The sequence below is a fragment of the Canis aureus genome, chromosome X (genome assembly GCF_053574225.1).
Source record: "Canis aureus isolate CA01 chromosome X, VMU_Caureus_v.1.0, whole genome shotgun sequence".
NCBI lineage: Eukaryota > Metazoa > Chordata > Mammalia > Carnivora > Canidae > Canis > Canis aureus.
Genome location: NC_135649.1, coordinates 63,987,122 through 64,010,679, shown reverse-complemented (window position 1 = coordinate 64,010,679; position 23,558 = coordinate 63,987,122). Strand labels below are relative to the sequence as shown.

General features: G+C 38.2%; 1 protein-coding gene across 2 annotated transcripts in view; it reads right to left on the bottom strand.

Moving 5' to 3' along the window:
* MAGT1 (magnesium transporter 1) overlaps window positions 1-23,558 on the bottom strand; it is a 65,017-nt gene that overhangs the window by 26,924 nt on the left and 14,535 nt on the right. For both annotated transcript variants that reach the window (XM_077889493.1, XM_077889492.1), the window contains exons 2-3: window positions 23,260-23,429; window positions 19,567-19,684 (exon numbers count right to left, since the gene is read on the bottom strand). In XM_077889493.1, coding sequence (XP_077745619.1) covers window positions 19,567-19,684; window positions 23,260-23,429 — 288 coding nt within the window. The remainder of the gene's footprint in view (window positions 1-19,566; window positions 19,685-23,259; window positions 23,430-23,558) is intronic.

The following is a 23,558-nucleotide window of genomic DNA, read 5'->3' as shown; positions in this document are numbered from 1 at the left end:
AGGGTTATAAGGACCAACTGAAGTCAATTCTAGCAGCCACTATTATTATTTCTAGATCTTTTTAAATTTATTCATTTAAATGTGTGTACATCAACAGAAAACACAATATTGCCTTCTGTCGGCTTTTTTTTTTTAAAGATTTTATTTATTTATTCATGAGAGACAGAGAGAGAGAGGCAGAGACACAGGCAGAGGGAGAAGCAGGCTCCCTGCAGGGAGCCCAATGTGGGACTTGATCTGGGACTCCAGGATCATGCCCTGAGCCGAAGGCAGATGCTCAACTGCTAAGCCACCCAGGTGTCCCGACCTTCTGTCTGCTTTAACACAGATGGTCTCATATTAACTATATTATTTTACAATTTGCTTTTTATATGAAGCCTTGTTTGAGGGATAGATCCATGATAAGGTATGTATAGCAATCAACTCTTTTTAAAAAAATTTTAAATGCTTCTCCCTCTCCCTCTGTGTTTGTGCGCTCTCTTTCTCTCTCTCTCCCTCATAAATAAACAAATAAATATTAAGAAAGGAGAGAGAATAAACTGATGGTTGATGGAAGGAGGTAGGGGGGATGGGTTAGATAGGTGATGAGTATAAGGAGGGCATTTGTTATATGAGAAACATTAGGTGTTGCACATAAGTGATGAATCAATGAATTCTACTCCTGAAACTAATATTTCACTGTATGTTAACTAACTAGAATTTAAATAAAAATTTGAAAAGAAGAAAGTCTTCTTTACCTATTAAAAAAAAAAGATGCTCTACATGATGTGTAATCAGATACCATTATACAACTATTAAAATGGTCAAAACGCAGAACACTGACACCATATACCGCTGAGTACCTGGAGCAACTGAGAATCTCATTCATTGCTTTTGGAAATGAGAAATGATCCAGGCACTCTGGAATACTGTTTGGCAGTTTCTTACAAAACGAAACATACTCTTACCATATGATCCAGCAATCATACTCCTTGATATTTACCCAAAGGAGTTAGAAACTTATGTCTGCACAAAAACAACACATGGATGTTTATGAGGAGCTTTATTCATAATTGCTAAAATTTGGAGGCAATCAGGATGTCTTTCAATACATGAAATGTATAAAGAAACTCTGATACATCCAGACGATAGAATATGATTCAGCAAAACAAAAAAATGAGCTATCAAGTCATGAAAAGACATGGTAATCCTTTAAATACTATTTTTAAGTGAAGGAAATCAACCTGAAAAGTCTATATACTGCATGATTCTAACATATGACATTCTAGAAAAGGTAAAACATGGAAATGGTAAAAACATCAGTGGTTACAAAGGGTTGGGGAGAGGGATGAATTGACAGGGTATGGAGGATTTTTAGGGCAGTGAATATACTCTTTATAATACCATGCTGATGGACGTGTATCATACATTTGTCTAAACTAAAGAATATACAACAAGAGTGAATACTGATGTAAACCATGTACTTTGAGTTATTATGATGTGTCTATGCAGGTTCACCAACTGTAACAAACGTACTACTTTGGTGGTGAATGTTGATAATGGGAGACACTATGTGTGGGGGCAGGGGGCATGAGGGAAATCATATTGCCCCTAAATTCTTCTGTGAAAAATGTTGGAGAGGATGCGGAGAAAAGGGAACCCTCTTACACTGTTGGTAGGAATGTGAACTGGTGCAGCCACTCTGGAAAACTGTGTGGAGGTTCCTCAAAGAGTTCAAAATAGATCTGCCCTACGACCCAGCAATTGCACTGTTGGGGATTTACCCCAAAGATTCAGATGCAATGAAACGCCGGGACACCTGCACCCCGATGTTTCTAGCAGCAATGTCCACAATAGCCAAACTGTGGAAGGAGCCTCGGTGTCCATCGAAAGATGAATGGATAAAGAAGATGTGGTTTATGTATACAATGGAATATTACTCAGCCATTAGAAACGACAAATACCCACCATTTGCTTCGATGTGGATGGAACTGGAGGGTATTATGCTGAGTGAAGTAAGTCAATAGGAGAAGGACAAACAGGGATCCCTGGGTGGTACAGCAGTTTGGCGCCTGCCTTTGGCCCAGGGCGCGGTCCTGGAGACCCGGGATCGGATCCCACATCAGGCTCCCGGTGCATGGAGCCTGCTTCTCCCTCTGCCTGTGTCTTTGCCCCCCTCTCTCTCTCTGTGACTATCATAAATAAATAAAAAAATTTAAAAAAATTTTTAAAAAAAAAAAAGGAGAAGGACAAACATTATATGTTCTCATTCATTTGGGGAATATAAATGATAGTGAAAGGGAATATAAGGGAAGGGAGAAGAAATGTGTGGGCAATATCAGAAAGGGAGACAGAACATAAAGACTCCTAACTCTGGGAAACCAACTAGGGGTGGTGGGAGGGGAGGAGGGTGGGGGATGGGGGTGAATGGGTGACGGGCACTGAGGGGGACACTTGACGGGATGAGCACTGGGTGTTATTCTGTATGTTGGTAAATTGAACACCAATAAAAAATTAATTTATTAAAAAAAAATTCTTGGGATCCCTGGGTGGCGCAGCGGTTTAGCACCTGCCTTTGGCCCAGGGCGCAATCCTGGAGACCCGGGATCGAATCCCACGTCGGGCTCCCGGTGCGTGGAGCCTGCTTCTCCCTCTGCCTGTGTCTCTGCCTCTCTTTCTCTCTGTGTGACTATCATAAATAAATTTTTTAAAAAATTAAAAAAAAATCTTCTGTGAACCTTAAGCTGCTCTAAAATAAAACCCCCTTAATTTTAAAAATACAGGTGCAAGAAGTCACGATTGATGGAGCCAATGGGTATGGAATCCAGAATACAGGAAAAGGGTTAAGCTATGCACAAGAAGATTTTCCACTAAGTCAGGAAACAAGAGGGCAGACAGACCTAGTTACACTAAGAAGCACAATGTGGCATAATGGTGGGATTCACAATGCGATTTAAAAAGTTGCTTGAGGGCGCCTGAGTGGCTCAGTCAGTCAGGTGTCTGCCTTCGGCTTGGGTCACGGTCCCAGGGTCCTGGGATTGAGCCCCACACTGGGCTCCCTGCTCATGGAGCCTGTTAGCCCTCTCCCTCTACCTGTTGGTCTCCCTGTTTGTGCACTCTCTCTCTCTCTCTCTCTCTCTCTCAAATAAATAAATAAAATCTTTTTTAAAAAGTTATTTGATAAATTGTAGAGTTAAAACTGGTTAAAATGGTAACATTTGTATTATACATAGTTTAATACAATAAAAAAATACAAAACCTACTTGGTTACTACCCATTTTCTATATTCTAAGAGGTTAGCATTGACCATGACATTGCAAAGCTAGCTCAAGTTTAGCTTTTATTTCACTAATTACTCTAGATCTCATATATGACAAGTCTTATTTAAAACTTCTCATAGCCAGGGGGAGTTAAGATGGCAGAGGAGTAGGGGACTCTAATTTTCTCTGGTCCCTGGAATTCAGCAAAGTAGTTATCAGATCATTCTGAACACCTGCAAAATCAACCAGAGCTCTAAGAAAAGAATTGCTGTAATTCTACAAATAGAAAAGCAATAACTTTTTGTAAGGTAGGAGGTGCAGAAACGTAAATTCAGGGCAATATATCAGAAGATAAACTGCAGAGTGGAGGGACCTTCCTTAAGTCAGCTACCAGAAAGTGTTATGAGTAGTGGAAGGCAGAATCAGAACTTTCAGAAGTCTGCTCTGGTGGGGAATGTCCCTGCCTTAAAGGGGTTCAAGTGGCAAAGCAGGGCAGAAACCACATGGCACAGCATGGCCTCAGCATCTCTAGGGTCACAAAAAGAACGGAGATGCCTAAGTGTGGTAGAATTCTCATGTGTCTGAGCAGGGAAGCTGGCTGCAAACAGCGATCTTATGAGCGAGCTTTCTGCTCAGTGTTGGAATAAAACTCAAACCAGTGCATGATCAGGCAAACTCTCTGGGCAAGGGCCCAGAAAAAGGCAAATAAAGGCAAAGACACCCCTCTTTCACCTGGGGTGGAAGAAGGGGGGAAACAGTAGAGGTCCAGGTCACAGGAGTCTGTCTATAAAGTTTGAAGACTCAAAACAGGGTCAGGTGCCTGAGATAAAAACAACTGGTCATAGACTGGGTGAACAGGGAATTCACATAGAAACCAGGGAGACAAGAGTGATTGACTGCTTTTCTGTGAGGGCTCACTGGAGTGGGAAGAATGAACTTTCAGAAATTGGGGTGCTACTATTTTCATCCCCCCATTGGTGCTGAAAGCTTAAGGGAGCAAAACAGTGCTACGGAGTGCTATCTGGGAAGGGCTGACACTGAGCCTGGCCCCTTGGCAAGGAAGGGGCAATTCTACCCAACAGGGACACCTAAGAATCAGAGCAACAGGTCCCTCCCCCAGAAGATCACCAGGAGCAACCAGCTACCACCAAATTTACCAAAGAGAAGTGAAAAACTTCAGCTGTGGAGCAAATAGCTTTCACGGGTGGTTCTTCTTATTTTTATTCTTTGGTCTTTCAATTATATTATTTTTTCAGCTATTTTCTTATTTAATTCTTTTTTAAATCTTTAATTTTGTTTATATTTACTTATTTATTATTTTTTGGTTTCCTTCCATTATATTTTATTTTTTTGTGTATGTATATGTAAGTTTTTCTTCTTTTCCTATTTTGGGATCTAGTTTAACAAACAAACCAAAATACAGCCAGGATTTAGTTCATTGTTTTGTTCAATTTTGCTTCTTGTTTCATTTTTTCTGATTTTGTTTTTGTTTACTTCTGATTTGTTTGTATTTTTCTGGTACTGTTTTTGCTCTTTTTGTCTTTTTTTAAAAGATTTTATCTATTTATTCATGAGAGACACACAGAGAGAGGCAGAGACACAGGCAGAGGGAGAAGCTGGCCCCCAGGGAGACCAACATGGGACTCGATCCCAGGTCTCCAGGATCACACCATGGGCTGAAAGCGGCACTAAACCACTGAGCCACCAGGGCTGCCCTGCTCTTTTTGTCTTGTCTCTCTCTTTCATCTAATCTTTTCTGGACATAAAGATGAGATGGAGAAACTAACCTCAAAAGAAAGAACAGGAGGCAGTACTCACTCCCAGGAATTTAATCAATATGGATATAAGATGTCGGAACTAGAATTCAGAACAATTAAAAAGATACTAGTTGGGCTTGAAGAAAGCACGGAAGACACTAGGGAATCCTTTACTGGAGAAGTAAAAGAACTAAAAACTAATCAGGCCAAAATTAAAAATGCTTTTACTAAGATGGAGTAAAAAATGGAGGTTCTGCTAGGATAAAAGGCAGAAGACAGAATCTGTGATATAGAAACAAAATTATAGCAAATAAAGAAGCAGAGAAATAGAAAGAAAAAACAATGTGATGTCTGGATGGCTCAACGAGTGAGCATCTGGCGTTGGCTCAGGGTGTGATCCCGCGGTCACGGGATTGAGTCCCACATCAGGCTCCCTGCATGGAGCCTGCTTCTCCCTCTGCCTCTGTCTCTGCCATTCTCTCTGTTTCTCATGAATAAATAAATAAAATCTTTTAAAAAAAGAGAAAAGAAAGAAAAAACAACTATGGATCACAAAGGGAGGATTTGAGAAATCATCAATACCATAAAGTGAAATATTAAAACAGGGGTTGCAGAAGAGGAGGAGGTAAGGGCAGAAGGTTTATTTGAACAAATTATATCTGAGAACTTCTAAAATCTGGGGAAGGAAACAGGCATTCAAGAAAACAGAGAAATCCCCTCAAAAATCAATAAAAATAGGGACACCTCGGTGATTCAAAGGTTGAGCATCTGCCTTCGGCTCAGGGCGTGATCCCTGAGTCCCGGGATCAAGTCCCGCATCAGGTTCTCTGCATAGAGCCTGCTTCTCACTCTGCCTATGTCTATGCCTCTTTCTCTCTCTCTCATGAATAAATAAATTTTTTAAATCAATAAAAAACAGATCAAAATCCCAACATATATTAGGGAAGCTTGTAAATTTCAGTGAGAAAGAGAAATCGTGAAAGCATTCAGGACAAGAGATCTGTAATTTACAAGAGTAGGCACATAAGGCTGGCAGCAGACCTGTCCACAGAGACCCAGTAGGCCAGAAAGGACTGGCATGATATATTCAAGGTGCTAAATGAGAAAAACATGCAGCCAAGAATACTTTAACCAGCAAGGCTATCATTCAGAATATAAGGAGAAATAGTTTCCAGAAAAAAAAAAAAAACTAAAGGACTTTCTAAACACTACATCAGCCCTGCAAGAAATATTAAAGGAGATCATTTCAGCAAGCAAAGAGCCCCAAAGTAACAAAGACCAAAAAAGGATCAGAGATAATCTACAAAAGCAGTGACTTTATAGGTAATACAATGGCACTAAATTCATATTTTTCAATTATTACACTAAATTTTAATGGACAAAATGATCCGATCAAAAGACACAGGGTATCAGATTGAAAAAAAAAACAAAAACAAAAACAAAAAAACAGGGCAGCCCGGGTGGCTCAGCAATTTAGTGCCACCTTCAGCCCAGGGCCTGATGCTGGGATCAAGTCCCACATCAGGCTCCCTGCATAGAGCCTGCTTCTCTCTCTGCCTGTGTCTCTGCCCCCTCTCTCTCTCACACTGTGTCTCTCATGAATAAACAAATAAGGGATCCCTGGGTGGCGCAGCGGTTTAACGCCTGCCTTTGGCCCAGGGCGCGATCCTGGAGACCCGGGATCGAATCCCACATCGGGCTCCCGGTGCATGGAGCCTGCTTCTCCCTCTGCCTATGTCTCTGCCTCTCTCTCTCTCTCTCTCTGTGTGATTATCATAAATAAAAATTTAAAAAAAATTAAATAAAAAAATAAACAAAATATTTTTAAAAAACAATGCTGTCTAAAAGAGACTCATTTTATTTATTTTTAATTTTTAATTTTTATTTATTTATGATAGTCACACACACACACAGAGAGAGAGAGAGAGAGAGGCAGAGACATAGGCAGAGGGAGAAGCAGGCTCCATGCACCGGGAGCCCAACGTGGGATTCGATCCCGCGTCTCCAGGATCGCGCCCTGGGCCAAAGGCAGGTGCTAAACCGCTGCGCCACCCAGGGATCCCAAGAGACTCATTTTAGATGCAAAGACACCTCCAGTTTGAAAGTGAGGGGGGTGGAGAACCATTTACATACTAATGGATATCAAAAGAAAGCTTATATCAAACAAACTAAATTTTAAACTTAAGAATGTAATAAGAGATGAAGAAGGACACTATATCAAAATTAAAACATCTATCCAAAAATAAGATCTAACAATTGTAAATATTTATCCTCCTAACTTGGGAGCAGCCAATTACACAAACCAATTAATAACAAAATTTAAGAAACACATTGATAATAATACAATAAGAGTAAAGGACTTTATCACCCCACTTACAGCAATGGACAGATCACCTATGCAGAAGATCAACAAGGAAACAAGGGCTTGGGATCCCTGGGTGGTGCAGCGGTTTGGCGCCTGCCTTTGGCCCAGGGCGGGATCCTGGAGACCTGGGATCGAATCCCATGTCGGGCTCCCGGTGCATGGAGCCTGCTTCTCCCTCTGCCTATGTCTCTGCCCCTCTCTCTCTCTCTCTTTGTGACTATCATAAATAAATAAAAAATTAAAAAAAAGAAAAAAAAAGAAACAAGGGCTTTGAATGACACATTGAACGAGATGGACTTCATAGGTATCTTCAGAGCATTTCATCCTGAGGCAATACACATTCTTCGCAAGTGCACATGGAACATTCTCCAGAAGAGATAATTTGGAAGGAACACAAATACATGGAGGATTAAGAGCATCCTACTAGGGGATCCCTGGGTGGCACAGCGGTTTGGCACCTGCCTTCAGCCTGAGGCGTGATCCTGGAGTCCCAGGATCGAGTCCCACATTGGGCTCCCTGCATGGAGCCTGCTTCTGTCTCTGCCTCTCTCTCTCTCTATCTCTGTGTCTCTCATGAATAAATAAATAAAATCTTTTTTAAAAAATTAAAAAGAGCATCTTACTAAAGAATGAACAGGTCACCCAGGAAATTAAGGAAGAATTTAAAAAATAGATGGAAACAAATGAAAATGAAAACAACAGTACAGAATCTTTAGGATACAGCAAAGGTGTTCCTAAGGGGGAAGTATATAGCAAGTATACACCTTTCTCAATAATCAAGAAAAGTCTCACATATACAACTTAATCTTACACCTAAAGGAGCTAGAAAAAGAATAGCAAATAAATCCTAAAACCAGCAAGAGAAGAGAAATTATAAAGATTAGAGCAATGAAACGGAAATTGAAAGAAAAGTAGAAGAGATCAATGAAACTAGGACTGGTTCTTTGAGGAATGAGAACAATAAAACCCGAACCAGGCTTATCAAAAAGAAAAAAGAAAGGACTCAAAAAATGAATAAAAAAAATTTTTTTAAAGTAAAGAAGAATTAATTACTATTCTTCTGAAGCTGTTTCAAAAAATAGAAATGAAAACTTCCAAACTTATTCAATGAGGGCAGTATTACCTTAATCTCAAAACCAAGGACCCTACTGAAAATGAGAATTACAGACCAATATCCTGGATGAACATGGATGCAAAATTTCTGACCAAGATTCTAACTAAAAGGATCTAACAGTACACTAAAAGGATTATTCATCACAACCAAGTGGGATTTATTCCTAGCCTACAAGGGTGGTATAACATCTGCAAATAAATCAATATGATCCAACACATTAAAAAAAGTTCAAGAACCATATGATCCTCTCAACAGATGCAGAAAAAGCATTTGACAAAATTCAGCATCCTTTCATTATAAAAACTCTCCACAGTGTAGGAATAGAGGGACATACCTTAATATCATAAAATCCATGCACAAAAAACCCTCAGTAAATATCATCCTCAACAGGAAAAACTGAGAGCTTTGCTCCTAAGGTCAAGAACACAACAAGGATGTTCACTCTCATCACTGTTGTTCAACATAGTACTGGAAGGCCTAGTCTCAGCAATCAGACAAAAAAAAGAAAGAAAAGACATCCAAATCGGCAAAGTAGTAACAAACTTTCACTCTTCACACATTACATGATACTCTGTTGAAAACCCTAAAGATTCCACCTGAAAATTGCTAAAACTCATACAATAATTCAGTAAAGCGTTAGGATATAACATCAATGAACAGAAGTCAGTTGCATTTCCATTCACTAACAATGAGTCAGAAGAAAGAGAAATCAAAGAATTGATCCCATTTAGAATTGTACCCAAAACTTTAAGATATCTAGAAACAAACCTAACCAAAAAGCTAAAGTGTTTGAACTCTGAAAAGTATAGAACTCTCATGAAAGAAATTGAGGAAGACACAAGTGATGGAAAACATTCCATCCTCAAGGATTGGAAGAATAAATAGTTAAAATGTCTATGCTACCCCAAGCAATTTACACATTCAGTGCAATCCTCATCAAAATACCATCAACATTTTTCACAGAGCTGGATCAAATAATCCTAAAATTTGTATGGAACCAGAAAAGACACCAAATAGCCAACAGAGTGTTGAACAAGAAAACTAAAGCTGATAGCATCACAATTCTGGACTTTAAACTGTATGACAAAAAAATTAAAAAAAAAACTGTATGACAAATCTTTAATCATCAGGAAAGTATGGTACTGGCACAAAAACAGACACCTAGATCACAGCAACAGAATAGAGCACCCAAAAATGGATCCTCAACTCTATGGTCAACTAATTTTCAACAAAGCAGGAAAGAACATCCAATGGAAAAAACACACTCTCTTCAACAAATGGTACTGGGAAAATTGGATAATTCCAATTTTAGGAGGAGGAGGAGGAAAATTCCTCCACCTGCAGAGGAATAAAACTGTATCATTTTCTTATACCATATACCAAAATAAACTAAAAAATGGATGAAAGACCTAAATGTAAGACAGGAATCCAACACAATCCTAGCAGTGAACACAGGCAACAACCTTTTTTTGTTTTTTAAGATTTATTTATTTATTCATAGAGAGTGAGAGAGAGGCAGAGACACAGGCAGAGGAAAAAGCAGGCTCCATGCAGGAAGCCCGATGTGGGACTCGATCCGGGGTCTCCAGGATCACACCCCGGGGTGCAGGCGGCGCTAAACCGCTGCGCCACCAGGGCTGCTCGGCAACAACCTTTTTGACTTTGGCTGCAGCAACTTCTTGCTAGACACATTTTCAAAGGCAAGAGAAACAAAAGTAAAAATGAACTATTAGGACTTCGTTAAGATAAAAAGCTTTTGCACAGCAAAGGAAATAGTCAAGAAAACTAAGACACCCTACAGAACGGGAGAAGATACATGCAAATGTTGTATCAGATAAATGGCTAGTATTCAAGATCTCCAAAGAACTTTTCAAACTCAACACCCAAAGAACAAAGAAATGGTCAGAAGACATGAACAAACATTTCTCTAAAGAAGACATACAAATGGCCACCAGACACATGAAAAAAATGTTCAACACTATTCAGCGTTAGGAAAATACAATTCAAAACCACAATGAGATACCACCTTGCACCAGTGAGAATGACTAAATTTAACAACTCAGGAAACAACAGATGTTGGTGAGAATGCAGAGAAAGAGGAACCGTCTTACACTGTTCGTAGGAATGCACAACTGCTACAGCCACTCTGGGAAACAGTATGGAGGTTCCTCAAAAAACTTAAAAATAGAGTAACTGTATGACCAAGTTATTGCACTACTAGGCATTTTTTCAAAGGATACAAACATAGTGGTCAAAGGAGCACATGCACCCTAATATTTATAGCAGCAATGTCCACAGTTGCCAAACTATGGAAAGAGCCCAGATGTCCATCTACAGATGAATAGATAAAAAAGGTGGTATATATACAATAGAATATTACACAGTCATCAAGAAGAATAAAATCTTAGCATTTGCAGTGACATGGATGGAACTATAGAATATTACACCATGCAAAATAAGTTTGAGAAAGACAAATATCATATGATTTCACCCATATATGGAATTTAAGAAACAAAACTTGTACATAGGGGAATGGATAGAAAAAGAAAATAAGAAGAAATCAGAGAGGGATACAAACCATAAGAGACTCTTAACTGCAGGGAACAAACTGAGGGTTGCTGGAGGGGAGGCAGATTGGGGGAATGGGGTAACTGGGTGATGGGTATTAAGGAGGGCATTTGATGTAATGAGCAATTACTGATCAATCGCTAAACTCTACCTCTGAAACTAATAAAATTGCAAACAAAGAAAACTTCTTGTGGTCAGAGGAAAATGGTAGAATAGGAAGATCCCAAACTCACTTTGTCCCATGTAAGGAATTACATGTATTGGAAACTAACTCTGAAAATAATCTGAAGACTAGAGAACAGATCTTCCATAGCAGATCATAGATAGAAGACCAAAAGGATAGGAGGAATGGAGATGCAATTGGAAACCAAACCCCCAGTGTAACTAACCACAAAGAGAAGGGACATCACAAGAACAGGGGAGCAAGGCAATCAATCAGATCCCACAAGGCACATCCCTGGCCCCGGGGGCCCACGCTGGGAAGATAAGTACCCATAATATCTTGCTTTGAAAATCAGTGGGGTTTAATTCTAGGAGAGTAAGAGGAAAAAGGAAAATGAATCCTTGTCCTCAAAGAGTACACTCACTCAGTGTGAAATATACAATCAGCAGTTTGAAAAGCACCTGGGGATTACGTGAAGGAATTTTATTCACTAATTTTAGGATTCATGTTAGAGGGGCAGGGATCTGCAGATTTCTCTGGAAACAAAAGGGCTGGCAAGTACTATTTATATTGCCCTCCCCTAGCCTACATAGGCAGACACTTGTGGGAGGCAGTTCATATATTCTCCATCTACCTTGCTACTGCCACATTCCTGGTCCTGGTGTTCCCCTGTAGACCTTCCCCACTCAACTCATCTGCCATGGCAGATGACCCCCCCCAAGCGGCTCCTGTCACACTGCACCTGGCAGGCAGCCTCAGTTGGAACTGGCACCCCTCCAAAGTGACTCCTGCCCTGGGATGGGAAGGAGATAACCACACACAACAGCATTCGTATAATTTTTAAAGCTGAGCCTCTTAGATGACTATACAAAGAGCCAGCCCTGCCCTTCCCTGCATCTCCAGCTATTGCAGCACATAGCTGTAGACAACCAGGGTTAAGGCCAGACCTATGCAACAACAAGCCAATGAGTGCTGCAGCAGGGCCTCTCTACAGTGTTGGAAGCAAACCCTGCCCAGTGCAGCTGCAGTAGGTGAAGGAGGTCACTAAAGCCAATTAAGCCGACGGCCAGTGCTGCCCACCCACATGGCCACAGCAATCATAGCTCATTCGCAACTGGACAGCACAGCTCACATATTGAGCACCTGGTTCTGGTGAACAGGGGTGGTTGTGCAACATAGCACCATGAGGCCTCTTATACACAAGGCCACTACTTTCAAGAGTAGGAGATATAGTTGCCCTACCTAATGCACAGAAACAAACACAAAGAAATAGACAAAATGAGGAGATAGAGGAATGTGTCCCAAATAAAGGAAAAAGCCAAACTCACTGAAAAAGAGTGAAACAAATACAGTAGGGAGAATCAACAGCCACAAGGATGGATCAGCAATCTGGAAGACAGGGTAATAGAAAGCAACAAAACTGAACAGCAGAAGGATAAAAGAGTAATTAAGAAAGAGTACAGCAAAAAAAAAAAAAAAAAGAAAGAGAACAGCTTAAGGGATCACTATAACATTATCAAGTGTAATAACATTTGCACTTATAGGGATCCCAGAAGAAGAGAGAAGGAGACAGAAAAATTATTTGAAGAAATAAGAGCTGAAAACTTGTCTACTATGGGGAAATAAAAACATCCACGTCCAGGAAGTATAGAAACCCCCAAACAAGATGAACGCAAGTAAGTCCCACAGAAAGACACATAATAATTAAAATGCCAGGAAGGGATCCCTGGGTGGCGCAGTGGTTTAGCGCCTGCCTTTGGCCCCGACGTGGCCAAATCCCACGTCGGGCTCCCGGGGCATGGAGCCTGCTTCTCCCTCTGCCTATGTCTCTGCCTCTCTCTCTCTCTCTCTCTCTGACTATCATAAATAAATAAAAATTAAAAAATAAAATAAAATAAAATAAAATAAAATAAAATGCCAGGAATTAATAATAATTTTAAAAGGAGCATGAGAAAAGAAAACAGTAACATACTAGGGAAGCTGAATAAAGCTATCAGCTGATATTTCAGCAGAGACTTTGCAGGCTAGAAGGGAGTGGCATGATATATTCAAAGTGCTAAAGGAAAAAAACCTGCAACCAAAAATACTCTACTAGGCAAGGTTATCAACAGAATTGAAGTACAGATAAAGTTAGAGGTTCATCACAACTAAATCAAACTTACAATCAAAGATAAGTAAATTCTTTAAGTGGAAAAAGGCTCTAACTAGAAGTAAGAAAAGCATGAAATGAGTAAATTTCAATAGTGAAAGCATAAATATAGTAAAGGCAGATTACTCACTTATAAAGCCAGCATGGAGGTTAAAACACAAAAGATGTAAAATCAATTATATCTACAAAAATTAGTTTTGGATTACACAAAACCTTAAAAAAATATAAAATAGGACATCATAATTCAAGCATAACACTAGACAAATCCATCAAACCACAAGGGAAGTGAAGAAGAAAATAAGGAAAGGAGAACTATAAAAACAACCAGAAAATAATTAATGAATGGCAATAAATACATACCTGTCAATAACTACTTTAACTAGACTAAGTGCTCTAATCAAAAAACATATGGTAACTGAACGGATAGAAAAAACAAGAACAACCTATGTGCTGCCTACAAGAGACTCATTTCAGACCCCAAAACATACACAGACTGGAAGTAAAGGAACAGAAAAAATATTCCATGAAAATGGAAGCAGGAAAAAAAATCCATGTATATTTATATGAGAGAAAATAGACTTAAAACAGAATACTGAAGCAAGAGATGAAGAAGAACATTACATAATGATAAAGGGATCAATCTAACAAGAGCATATAACAATTGTAAATATGCACCCAACATAGGAGCACCTAAATAAATGAAACAAAGATTAACAGATATAAAGGGAAAAGTTGACAGTAATGCAATAATAGTAGGGGACTTTAAACATCCCACTAACATCAATGGATAGACTACCCAGACAGAAAATCAATTAAAATACAGTAACTCTAAAGTATCTGAATGACACATAAGAATAGCTGGGATTAACAGACATTATCCAAAAATCCAGCAGAATACACATTCTTTTCAAGTGCACCTGGAATATTCTCATAGACAGATCATATAAATTAGGCTACAAACCAGTCTCAAAATTTAAGAGAATTGGAATCATATCAAGCATCTTTTCAATCACAATGGTATGAAAGTAGAAATTAATTACAAGAAAAAAAAACTAGAAAAAAACATAAAAACATGGAATCTAAAGAAATACACCAACAACCAACCAATGGGTCAACAAAGAAGTCAGAAAGGAAGTTGAAGAATACATGGAGACAAATGAAAATGAAAAAATAACAGTCCAAAATCTTTGGGACACAGCAAAAGCAATTCTAAGAGGGAAATTTATAGCAATACAGTCCTACCTCAAGAAACAACAACAACAAAAAAAAAAAAAAAAAAAGAAACAACAACAACAAAAATCCCAATCTAACCTTCACTTAAAGGAACTAGAAAAATAAGAGCAAAAAAAGCCGTAAGTCAGTAGAAGAAAGTATATAGGGGGGTCTCTGGGTGGCTCAGTGGTTTAGTGTCTGTCTTTGGCCCAGGGCATGATCCTGGAGTTCTGGGATCAAGGCCCGCATCAGGCTCCCTGCATAGAGTCTGCTTCTCCCCCTGCCTGTGTCTCTGCCTTTCTCTCTGTGTGTCTCTCATGAATAAATAAAATCTTTTAAAAAAAAGAAAGTAAACAATTATGATTGGAACAGAAATAAAGATATAAAGACTAAAAAAAAAATAGAAAATAGAAAAGATCAATGAAACCAAGAGATGGTTCTCTAAAAAGATGAAAAAAAAATTATAAAACTTTATCCAGATTCATCAAGACAAAAAGAGAGGATGAAAATATATAAAATCAGAAATGAAAGAGGAGAAATAAAAACCAACTCCACAGAAAGACAAAGGATTATAAAAGAATACTATTGAAAATTGTAGGTCAGCAATTTGGACAACTGAAAAACCTGCTAAATTCGTGAAATGTACAATCTTCCAAAGTGCATCAGGAAAAAGTAGAAAATTTAAACAGACTCATTACTAGTAATGAAATTAAAATGGTCATGCCTGCCTTTGACTCAAATCACGATACCATGGTCCTGGGATCAAGCCCCATGTTGGGCTCCCTGCTCAGCTAGAAGTCTGCTTCTCCCTCTCCCTCTTGTGCATGCATGCACCCTCCCCCCACCCCCCCCTCACACACACACACACACACACACAAATAAATAAAATCTTAAAAAAAAATTCCCTCCCAACAAACAGAAATCCAGGACCAGATGGCTAACAGGTGAATTCTATATGAAATATTTAAAGAAGCATTAGTACCTATTCTTAAAATATCCAAAAAATAGAAGAGGAAGGAAAACTTCTAAATTTACTCTATAAAGCCAGCATTACTCTGAACCAAAACCAGATTAAAGACACTACAAAAAAAGAAAACCGCAGGCCAGTATCTCTGATAAATACAGATGCAAAAATCTCCAACAAAATATTAGCAAACTGAATTCAACAATAAATTAAAAGGATCATTCACGATGGAACTGGAGGGTATTATGCTGAGCGAAATAAATCCATTGAAGAAAGACAATCATCATATGGTTTCACTCATATGTGGGATATAAGAAATAGTGAAAGAGACCAAAGGGAATGGGGGGAAATTGAGTAGTGAAAAATTAGGAATGTCTTCCTCTCTATGAGGAGACTCCTAACTCTGGGAAACAAACAAAGGGTTGTAGAAGGGAAGGTGTGTGTGTGTGGGGGGGGTAACAGGATAAATGGATGAGGGCATTAAGGAGGGCACATGATGAGATGAGCACTGGGTATTATACTATATGCTAGCAAATTGAATATAAATAAGAATTTTTTAAAAAGGATCATTCACCACAATGAATGAGAATTTATTCTAGGGATGCAAGAATATCCCACATTCACAAATCAATCAATATAATATCTCACATAACAGGAAGATGGATAAAAACTATGTGATCACCTCAACAAATGCAGAAAAAGCATCTGACAATATACAACATCTGTTCATGATAGAAACTCAACAAAGTTGCTTTAGAGCGAACATACCTCCACATAATAAAGGTCATATATGAGAAACCCACAGCTAACATATCCCATGGTAGAAAACTGAAAGCTTTTCCTCTAAGATCAGCAACAAGTTAAGGAAATCCACTTTCACCATGTTTATTCAAGATAGTACTAGAAGTCCCACTCAGACATGAAAAAGAAATAAAAGATACCCAAATTGGTAAGGAAAAAGTAAAATTGTCACTATTTGCAGAGAATATGCTATCTATAGAAAAACTTAAAAGACTCCACCAAAAATCTACTAGAACTAGTAAATGAATTCAGTGATGTTTTAGAATACAAAATTAATATACAGAAGTCCATTGCATTTCTATACACCAGTAGCTAAGTAGCAGAAAGAAAAATTAAGAAAACAATCCCATCTACAATTATGCCAAAAAGAATAAAATACCTAGGAAATACTATAACCAAAGAAATGGAAGAACTTTACTCCGAAAACCATGACACATTGGTAAAAGAAATTGAAGATAATACAAAAAGAAAAATATACCATGCTCATTGATTGGAAGAGTAATGTTAAAATGTCCATACTACCCAAAGCAATCTATAGATTCAATGCAATCCCTATCAAAATACCAACAGCATTTATCACAGAACTAGAAAAAATACTCCTAAAATTTGTATGGAACCACAAAAGACCCCAAACAGCCAAAGCAATCTTGAGAAAGAACAAAGCCAGATGTATACCAATCCCAGATTTCAAGATATACTACAAGGCTAAGTAATCAAAACATTGTGGTACTGGCACAAATACAGACACATAGATCAACGGAAGAGAATAGAGAGCCTAGAAATAAACCAACGTTTATATGATCAATGAGTCTATGACAAAGGAAGCTAGAATATACGAAGGGGAAAAGACATTCTCTTCAACAAATGGTGCTGGGAAAACTGGAAAGCTACATGAAAAGAATGAGTTTCATTCTAGACCACTAGACCACTTACTTATACCACATACAAAAACCTAAAATGGATTAAAGACCTAAATGTGACAGGCACCTGAGTGGCTCAGTGTTTGAGTGTCTGCCTTTTGCTCAGGTCATGATCCTAGGGTTCTGGGATCAAGTCCTGCATCAGGCTCCCCTCCCTCTACCTATGTCTCTGCCTCTCTCTCCCTGTGTCTGTCATGAATAAATAAATAAATAAAATCTTTAAAAATAGATGTAAATGTGAGATATGAAACCATAAAACTAAAGGAAAACATACACAGTAATTTCTTGGATGTTGGCCATAGCAACATAATGCATATGTCTCCTCAGGAAATTAGATAAAAAAGAAACTATTAGAACTATACCAAAATAAAAAGCTTTTGCATGGTGAAAGAAACCAATAAAATGAAAAGGCAACCTTCTGAACAGGAGAAGACATTTACAAATGACATATCCAAAATAAGGGTTAATATCCAAAATACATAAAGAACTTACATAACTCCACACCAAAAAGAACCAAACAATCCAATTAAAAATTGGCAGTGAACCTGAATAGACATTTTTCCAAAGAAGACATACAAATGGCCAATAGACACATGAAAAGATGCTCAACAACACTAATCATCAAAGAAATGCAAATCAAAATCACAATGAGATATTGCCTCACACCTGTCAGAATGGCTCAAATCAAAAAGAAAAGAAATAACAAATGTTGGTGAAGATGTGGTGAAAAGGGCACCCTTGTGCACTGCTAGTGGAAATATAAATTGGTGCAACCAGTATGGAAAACAGTATGAACTTCCTCAAAACATTAAAAATGGAAATATCACATCACCCAGGAATTATACTACTGAGTATTTTTTTAAAGATTTTATTTATTTATTCATGAGAGACACACACACACACACACACACACACACACAGAGAGAGGCCCTGGGCGGAAGGCGGCGCTAAACCAGGGCCTCCCACTACTGAGTATTTACCCAAAGAAAATGAAAATGCTGGGACACCAGGGTGACTCAGCGGTTGGGCATCTGCCTTTGGCTCAGGGCGTGATTCTGGGATCACGTGACCCCTGGGATTCAGGGATCAAGTCCCACATCGGGATCCCTGTGGGGAGGCTGCTTCTTCCTCTGCCTATGTCTGTCTCTCTGTGTGTCTCTCATGAATAAATAAATAAAATCTTTAAAAAAAAAAGAAAATGAAAAAAAAAGAAAATGAAAATGCTAATTAGAAAAAAATATGCATTCCGATTTATGGCAGAGAACAGACAAAATACAGAAGCAACCACATGTCCATCTATAGACGAATGGATAAAAAAGGTGTACACGTATATGTGTATATATGTGTGCGCATGCGCACACACACACACTCTCTCTCTTTTTTTTTAAAGATTTTATTTATTTATTCGAGAGAGAGAAAGAGCGAGAAAGAGAGAGGCAGAGGGAGAAGCTGGCTCCATGCAGGGAGCCCGATGTGGAACTCGATCCCAGGTCCCCAGGATCAGGCCCTGGGCTGAAGTCGATGCTAAACCGCTGAGCCACCCGAGCTGCCCACACTCTCTCTCTTTTTTTAAAGATTTTATTAATTTATTCATGAGATACACAGAGAGAGGGAGAGAGAGAGGCAGAGACACAGGCAGAGGGAGAAGCAGGCTCCATGCAGGAAGCCTGACGTGGGACCTGATCCCAGGACCCCAGGATCACGTCCTGGGCGTAGGCAGGCGCCAAACCGCTGAGCCACCCAGGGATCCCCTCTCTCTCTCTCTCTTACTCAGTCATAAAAAAAGAATGAAATTTTGTCATTTGTGACAACATGGGTGGACCTAGAGGGTATTATGCTAAGTGAAATACATCAGACAGAGAAGGACAAATACTATATGATTTCACTTATATGTGGAATCTAAAAAAACAACACACAAACAGCCTCAGAAATACAAAGAAAAAACCTGTGGTTACCAGAAAGAATGGGGGGTTGGGCAAAATAGGTGAAGGGGATTAAGAGGAACAAACTTCCGGTTATAAAATAAATAAGTTACAAAAATGTAAAATATAGCATTGGATATATAGTCAAATATTGTAATAATATTGTGTGGGAATGGATAGTGACTACTCTTACCATGTTGAGCACTAAGTAATGTATGGAACTGTCAAATCATTATGCTGTGTACCTGAAAGCAATATGAATTATATACCCAGTATACTTAGATAACAAGGAATACATAAATAAAACTTCTTGTGACCACTGAAAAAAAATATATTCCACTTTATCTAGAGTTAACTTATCCCTACTTAGTAAAATAAGCCAAAGATCTTACCATCTGAAATACATCAGAGCCTTCATCAAAATCCACCATAGCAAAAAATATCCTGTTGGTAAATGCACTGGAGTATCGCCACGAGTTTGCCAGGATCTGGAATTCTTCATCAGCTTGCCTGGATACAATCAGATTTATGAACATATAAAACATTTTTTAACAGCAATCTAGTTTATCAGCAGTGAAACAGAGCCAAAGAAGCAATAGCAGTGTTTCCAACGGGAGAAATATTTTGAGAGAGAGAGACAGACAGAGACAGAGAAACACCAGTAAGGCTCTGCTGAAAGGGTCAGGACAAACTTTGGAAAACACTGTCATTGTTTTGGCATAAAAGAAGCCTTATCCTAAGTGTTGGGGATTCCAACAGAAAGTAGTTACTTGACTCAGCTTCATACTTTGTGCTTCTTATTTCAAAGCTCTTTAAGTAGTCACTGGAAAACTCCAGCTAATTGTTTGTACAACAACTTTTTAATCCTTAAATTACTTCTAGGTGTTCAAAGACAAGGTTGAAGTATTTCCAGAGAAAGTAAACTATAAGAGTAATCCATTTTATAAATCTATCATATAACATGCTATTATTTAGTAAATGAAAATACAGTCAGATGAATTCTTAGTGCGAAAGAATCTACAGAATTGAGATTGAAACCTCGAATCATGTTTGACTTTTCCCTTATTGCCCATATGTCTTCAGTTTCTAAGATCTGATAATTTTTCATTTGTGATTATCTTTTATTTTTTTTTAATTTTTTATTTATTTATGATAGTCACACACAGAGAGAGAGAGGCAGAGACACAGGCAGAGGGAGAAGCAGGCTCCATGCTGGGAGCCCGACGTGGGATTCGATCCCGGGTCTCCAGGATCGCGCCCTGGTCCAAAGGCAGGCGCTAAACCGCTGTGCCACCCAGGGATCCCTGTGATTATCTTTTAATTCCATCTCTTCCTATTTATTTTCATTGCTATCAGCTAAAGTCAGATCCTTAATATCTGACATTAGAATATTAAAATATTGACTCTAATTTCTCCTCTTCCAATCCTTCTTATGCTGCAATATACAATAATCTTCATAATTACTACTTTCCTGAAACTCCTACTCTTCTCAAAAACTATTGTTGCTTTTCTACCACCTTCAGAACAGTCTCCAAGTTTTTTCACTGGTTATTCAAGTTTTTTTTAAAGATTTTATTTACTTATTCATAAGAGACATAGAGAGAGGGGCAGAAACATAGGCAGAGGGAGAAGCAGGCTCCATGTAGGAAGTCCAATGTGGGACTCGATCCCGGGACTGTGGGATCATGCCCTGAGCCAAAGGCAGACGCTCAACCACTGAGCCATCCAGGTGTCCCTCAAGTATTTTTTATCACCTAGTTCCAATAAGGCATCTAACTTTTATGCAGCCTTACTACTAATCAATATAAAACAGGATCTTTTAATTCCAGCACTTTATTTACCATGATCTCTGTATCCTTGCACACACCTTTACTTCTAACCAAAATATCGTACTTCTATCTAAATCTGATCCATCTGTCTAGCCCTAATACAAATCCTTTCTTTTCCATTAGGCCAACCTTAATCTTCCTGTTATATGTCCTCCCTGAAATTTTGTAGTATTATATACATAATCCATTTGGTACTTAATTGAAATTGCCTTATATTGCTAAATTTTCATGTGTGGAACTCATTTCACTAGCCATATAATAAGGGTAGGGCATCTTATACTTCTCATCCTGATAGCACCAAATACATAGTATTATACACATTACTGTTAATTTTTTAAAGATTTTTATTTATTTATGAGAGACAGAGAGGGAGAAAAAAAGAGAGACAGAGACACAGGCAGAGAGAGAAGCAGGCTCCATGCAGGGAGCCTGATGTGGGACTCAATCCCAGGTCTCCAGGATCACGCCCTGCACAGAAGGCCACCCGGGCTGCCCAATTTTTTATTTTTTGAGTGTGTTTAGGAAAATATGAGCTAATTTTAAATTTCATCTTATATAAAGATACTAATAAAAACTTAGGTTAATAAAAATACCATGAATTTGCATTTAATATAGAATTATGAAGGAGTTTGTGTTTGTTCCCTAACATTTTTGTATATTCTTGATTGCTGAAATGACTAAATTAAGAGTAATTCTAGATTTTAAGTTTATGCATAATTAATACCTGCTATCCAGCATAGGGTGCCCAAAAATAAGTACTCTGGAAAAAATAAAATAAAATAAAATAAAATAAAATAAAATAAAATAAAATAAAATAAAATAAAATAAGTACTCTGGGATCAAATACCTTAACTATCTTCTACCTCTGAGGGGAAAATCCTTTATGGAAAGTTAGCAAGTCTTGGGGTATCATAATGCATATTCTAAAAAAAAATTGTCTATTCCTTCACATAAGCCCAGGCTGTCAGAATTTGAAAAGCCTTCAAGATTTTATTAAATTAGTTCTTCACAGGGTAGCTTTGTCATTTCATTTAAAATGAATTCTCAGATCACACATATTGATCTAAAAATGTAAGTTAAAAAAACACCAAAAAGCAAAAGCTATTCTATTTTTTAGTACCCACTATTTTAAATTTTGTTTAAAGAAATGTTGCCCTTTTATGTAAAGTGCCCTTTTTAAAAAAAGATTTATTCATTTAGAGTGGGAACTATCAGAAAGGGAGACAAAACATGAAAGACTCCTACCTCTGGGAAACAAACTAGGGGTGGTGGAAGGGGAGGTGGGTGTGGGCGGGGGGTGGGGGTGACTGGGTGACAGGCACTGAGGTGGGCGCTTGATAGGATGAGCACTGGGTGTTATTCTCTATGCTGGCAAATTGAACACCAATAAAAAATAAATTTATAATAAAAAAAGATTTATTCATTTATTCATGACAGACACAGACTGAGGAAGAGAGGTAGAGACACGGGCAGAGGGAGAAGCAGGCTCGCAGGGAGCCTGATACAGGACTTGATCCTGGATCCCAAAGGCAGGCACCCAACCACTGAGCCACCCAGGCATCCCCAAAGTCCTTTTTTAAAAGAAATATCAATCTGTTCCTAAGATCATTCAGAAACAGTAAGATCAAATCAATAAACCATGGTCTGATGAAAGTTTAAGTGAGATTAGTCTCCATTTCCAAGTTTTATAATCACTACAAAATAATATAAAAAAAGAAAACATTTCAAAATCACACATCTTTATTTTCTAAAACTGTTCTCTTGTAATTCCAAATCTGGAATGTAGCTACCATTATTGCATTTGCATTAATAATTATCTCTAGCTTTGTGTAAACCAGTTAAAAGGTTTTGGAACCTATTTCTTCGTGAGAGAATATTTGTTTTACTTACCTTCTGGGGTTATTGTATAAGATAAGAATATGAAACTGAAAGCATTTACAAATAATAAAATACTACATCAATCCCATTGGCATATATTTATGTAAGTTGATACCAATTTGTATGATGATTATTCACTTTTTAAGTTATTCCTATTATGGCTACAACAATACTTTATCCTTGTTCTTTCTTCCCCCTACTATTGTGGGCAACCAAGAAATGACTGTAAAAGGGCAATATATGCTACTACAGTCATCCAAAGTAAGGTATATACAATAATTGTTTATGCACCCACTGAACTAATTCGGATCTTCTGGGATAGAGAAATGGTCAAAAGTTTATGTTATTTAATTTTAAAGTGTAGTTGAAAGTACATACTTGCACACGACACACTGTCTGTGAAGTTGGAGAGCAGTGAACATGACAATAACGGAGTAGTTTCTTGGTGGGGCTTTAACAAGGCGACGGAACTTGTCTCCATTCATCCTTATTACAGGTCTTTTATTGGTCCATTCCATCAGTTGACTAACCTTTTCTGATAACACCATCTAAAAAAAGGGAGGAGTGTAGCATTAATGCTCTCAGCATGGCATTTGAAGTTCCTTTTAACGAGGCAACTTACTTAAACCAAGACTAACAAGCAGAGGTAACAGAAACTGTGAGTGACCTAAAAATAG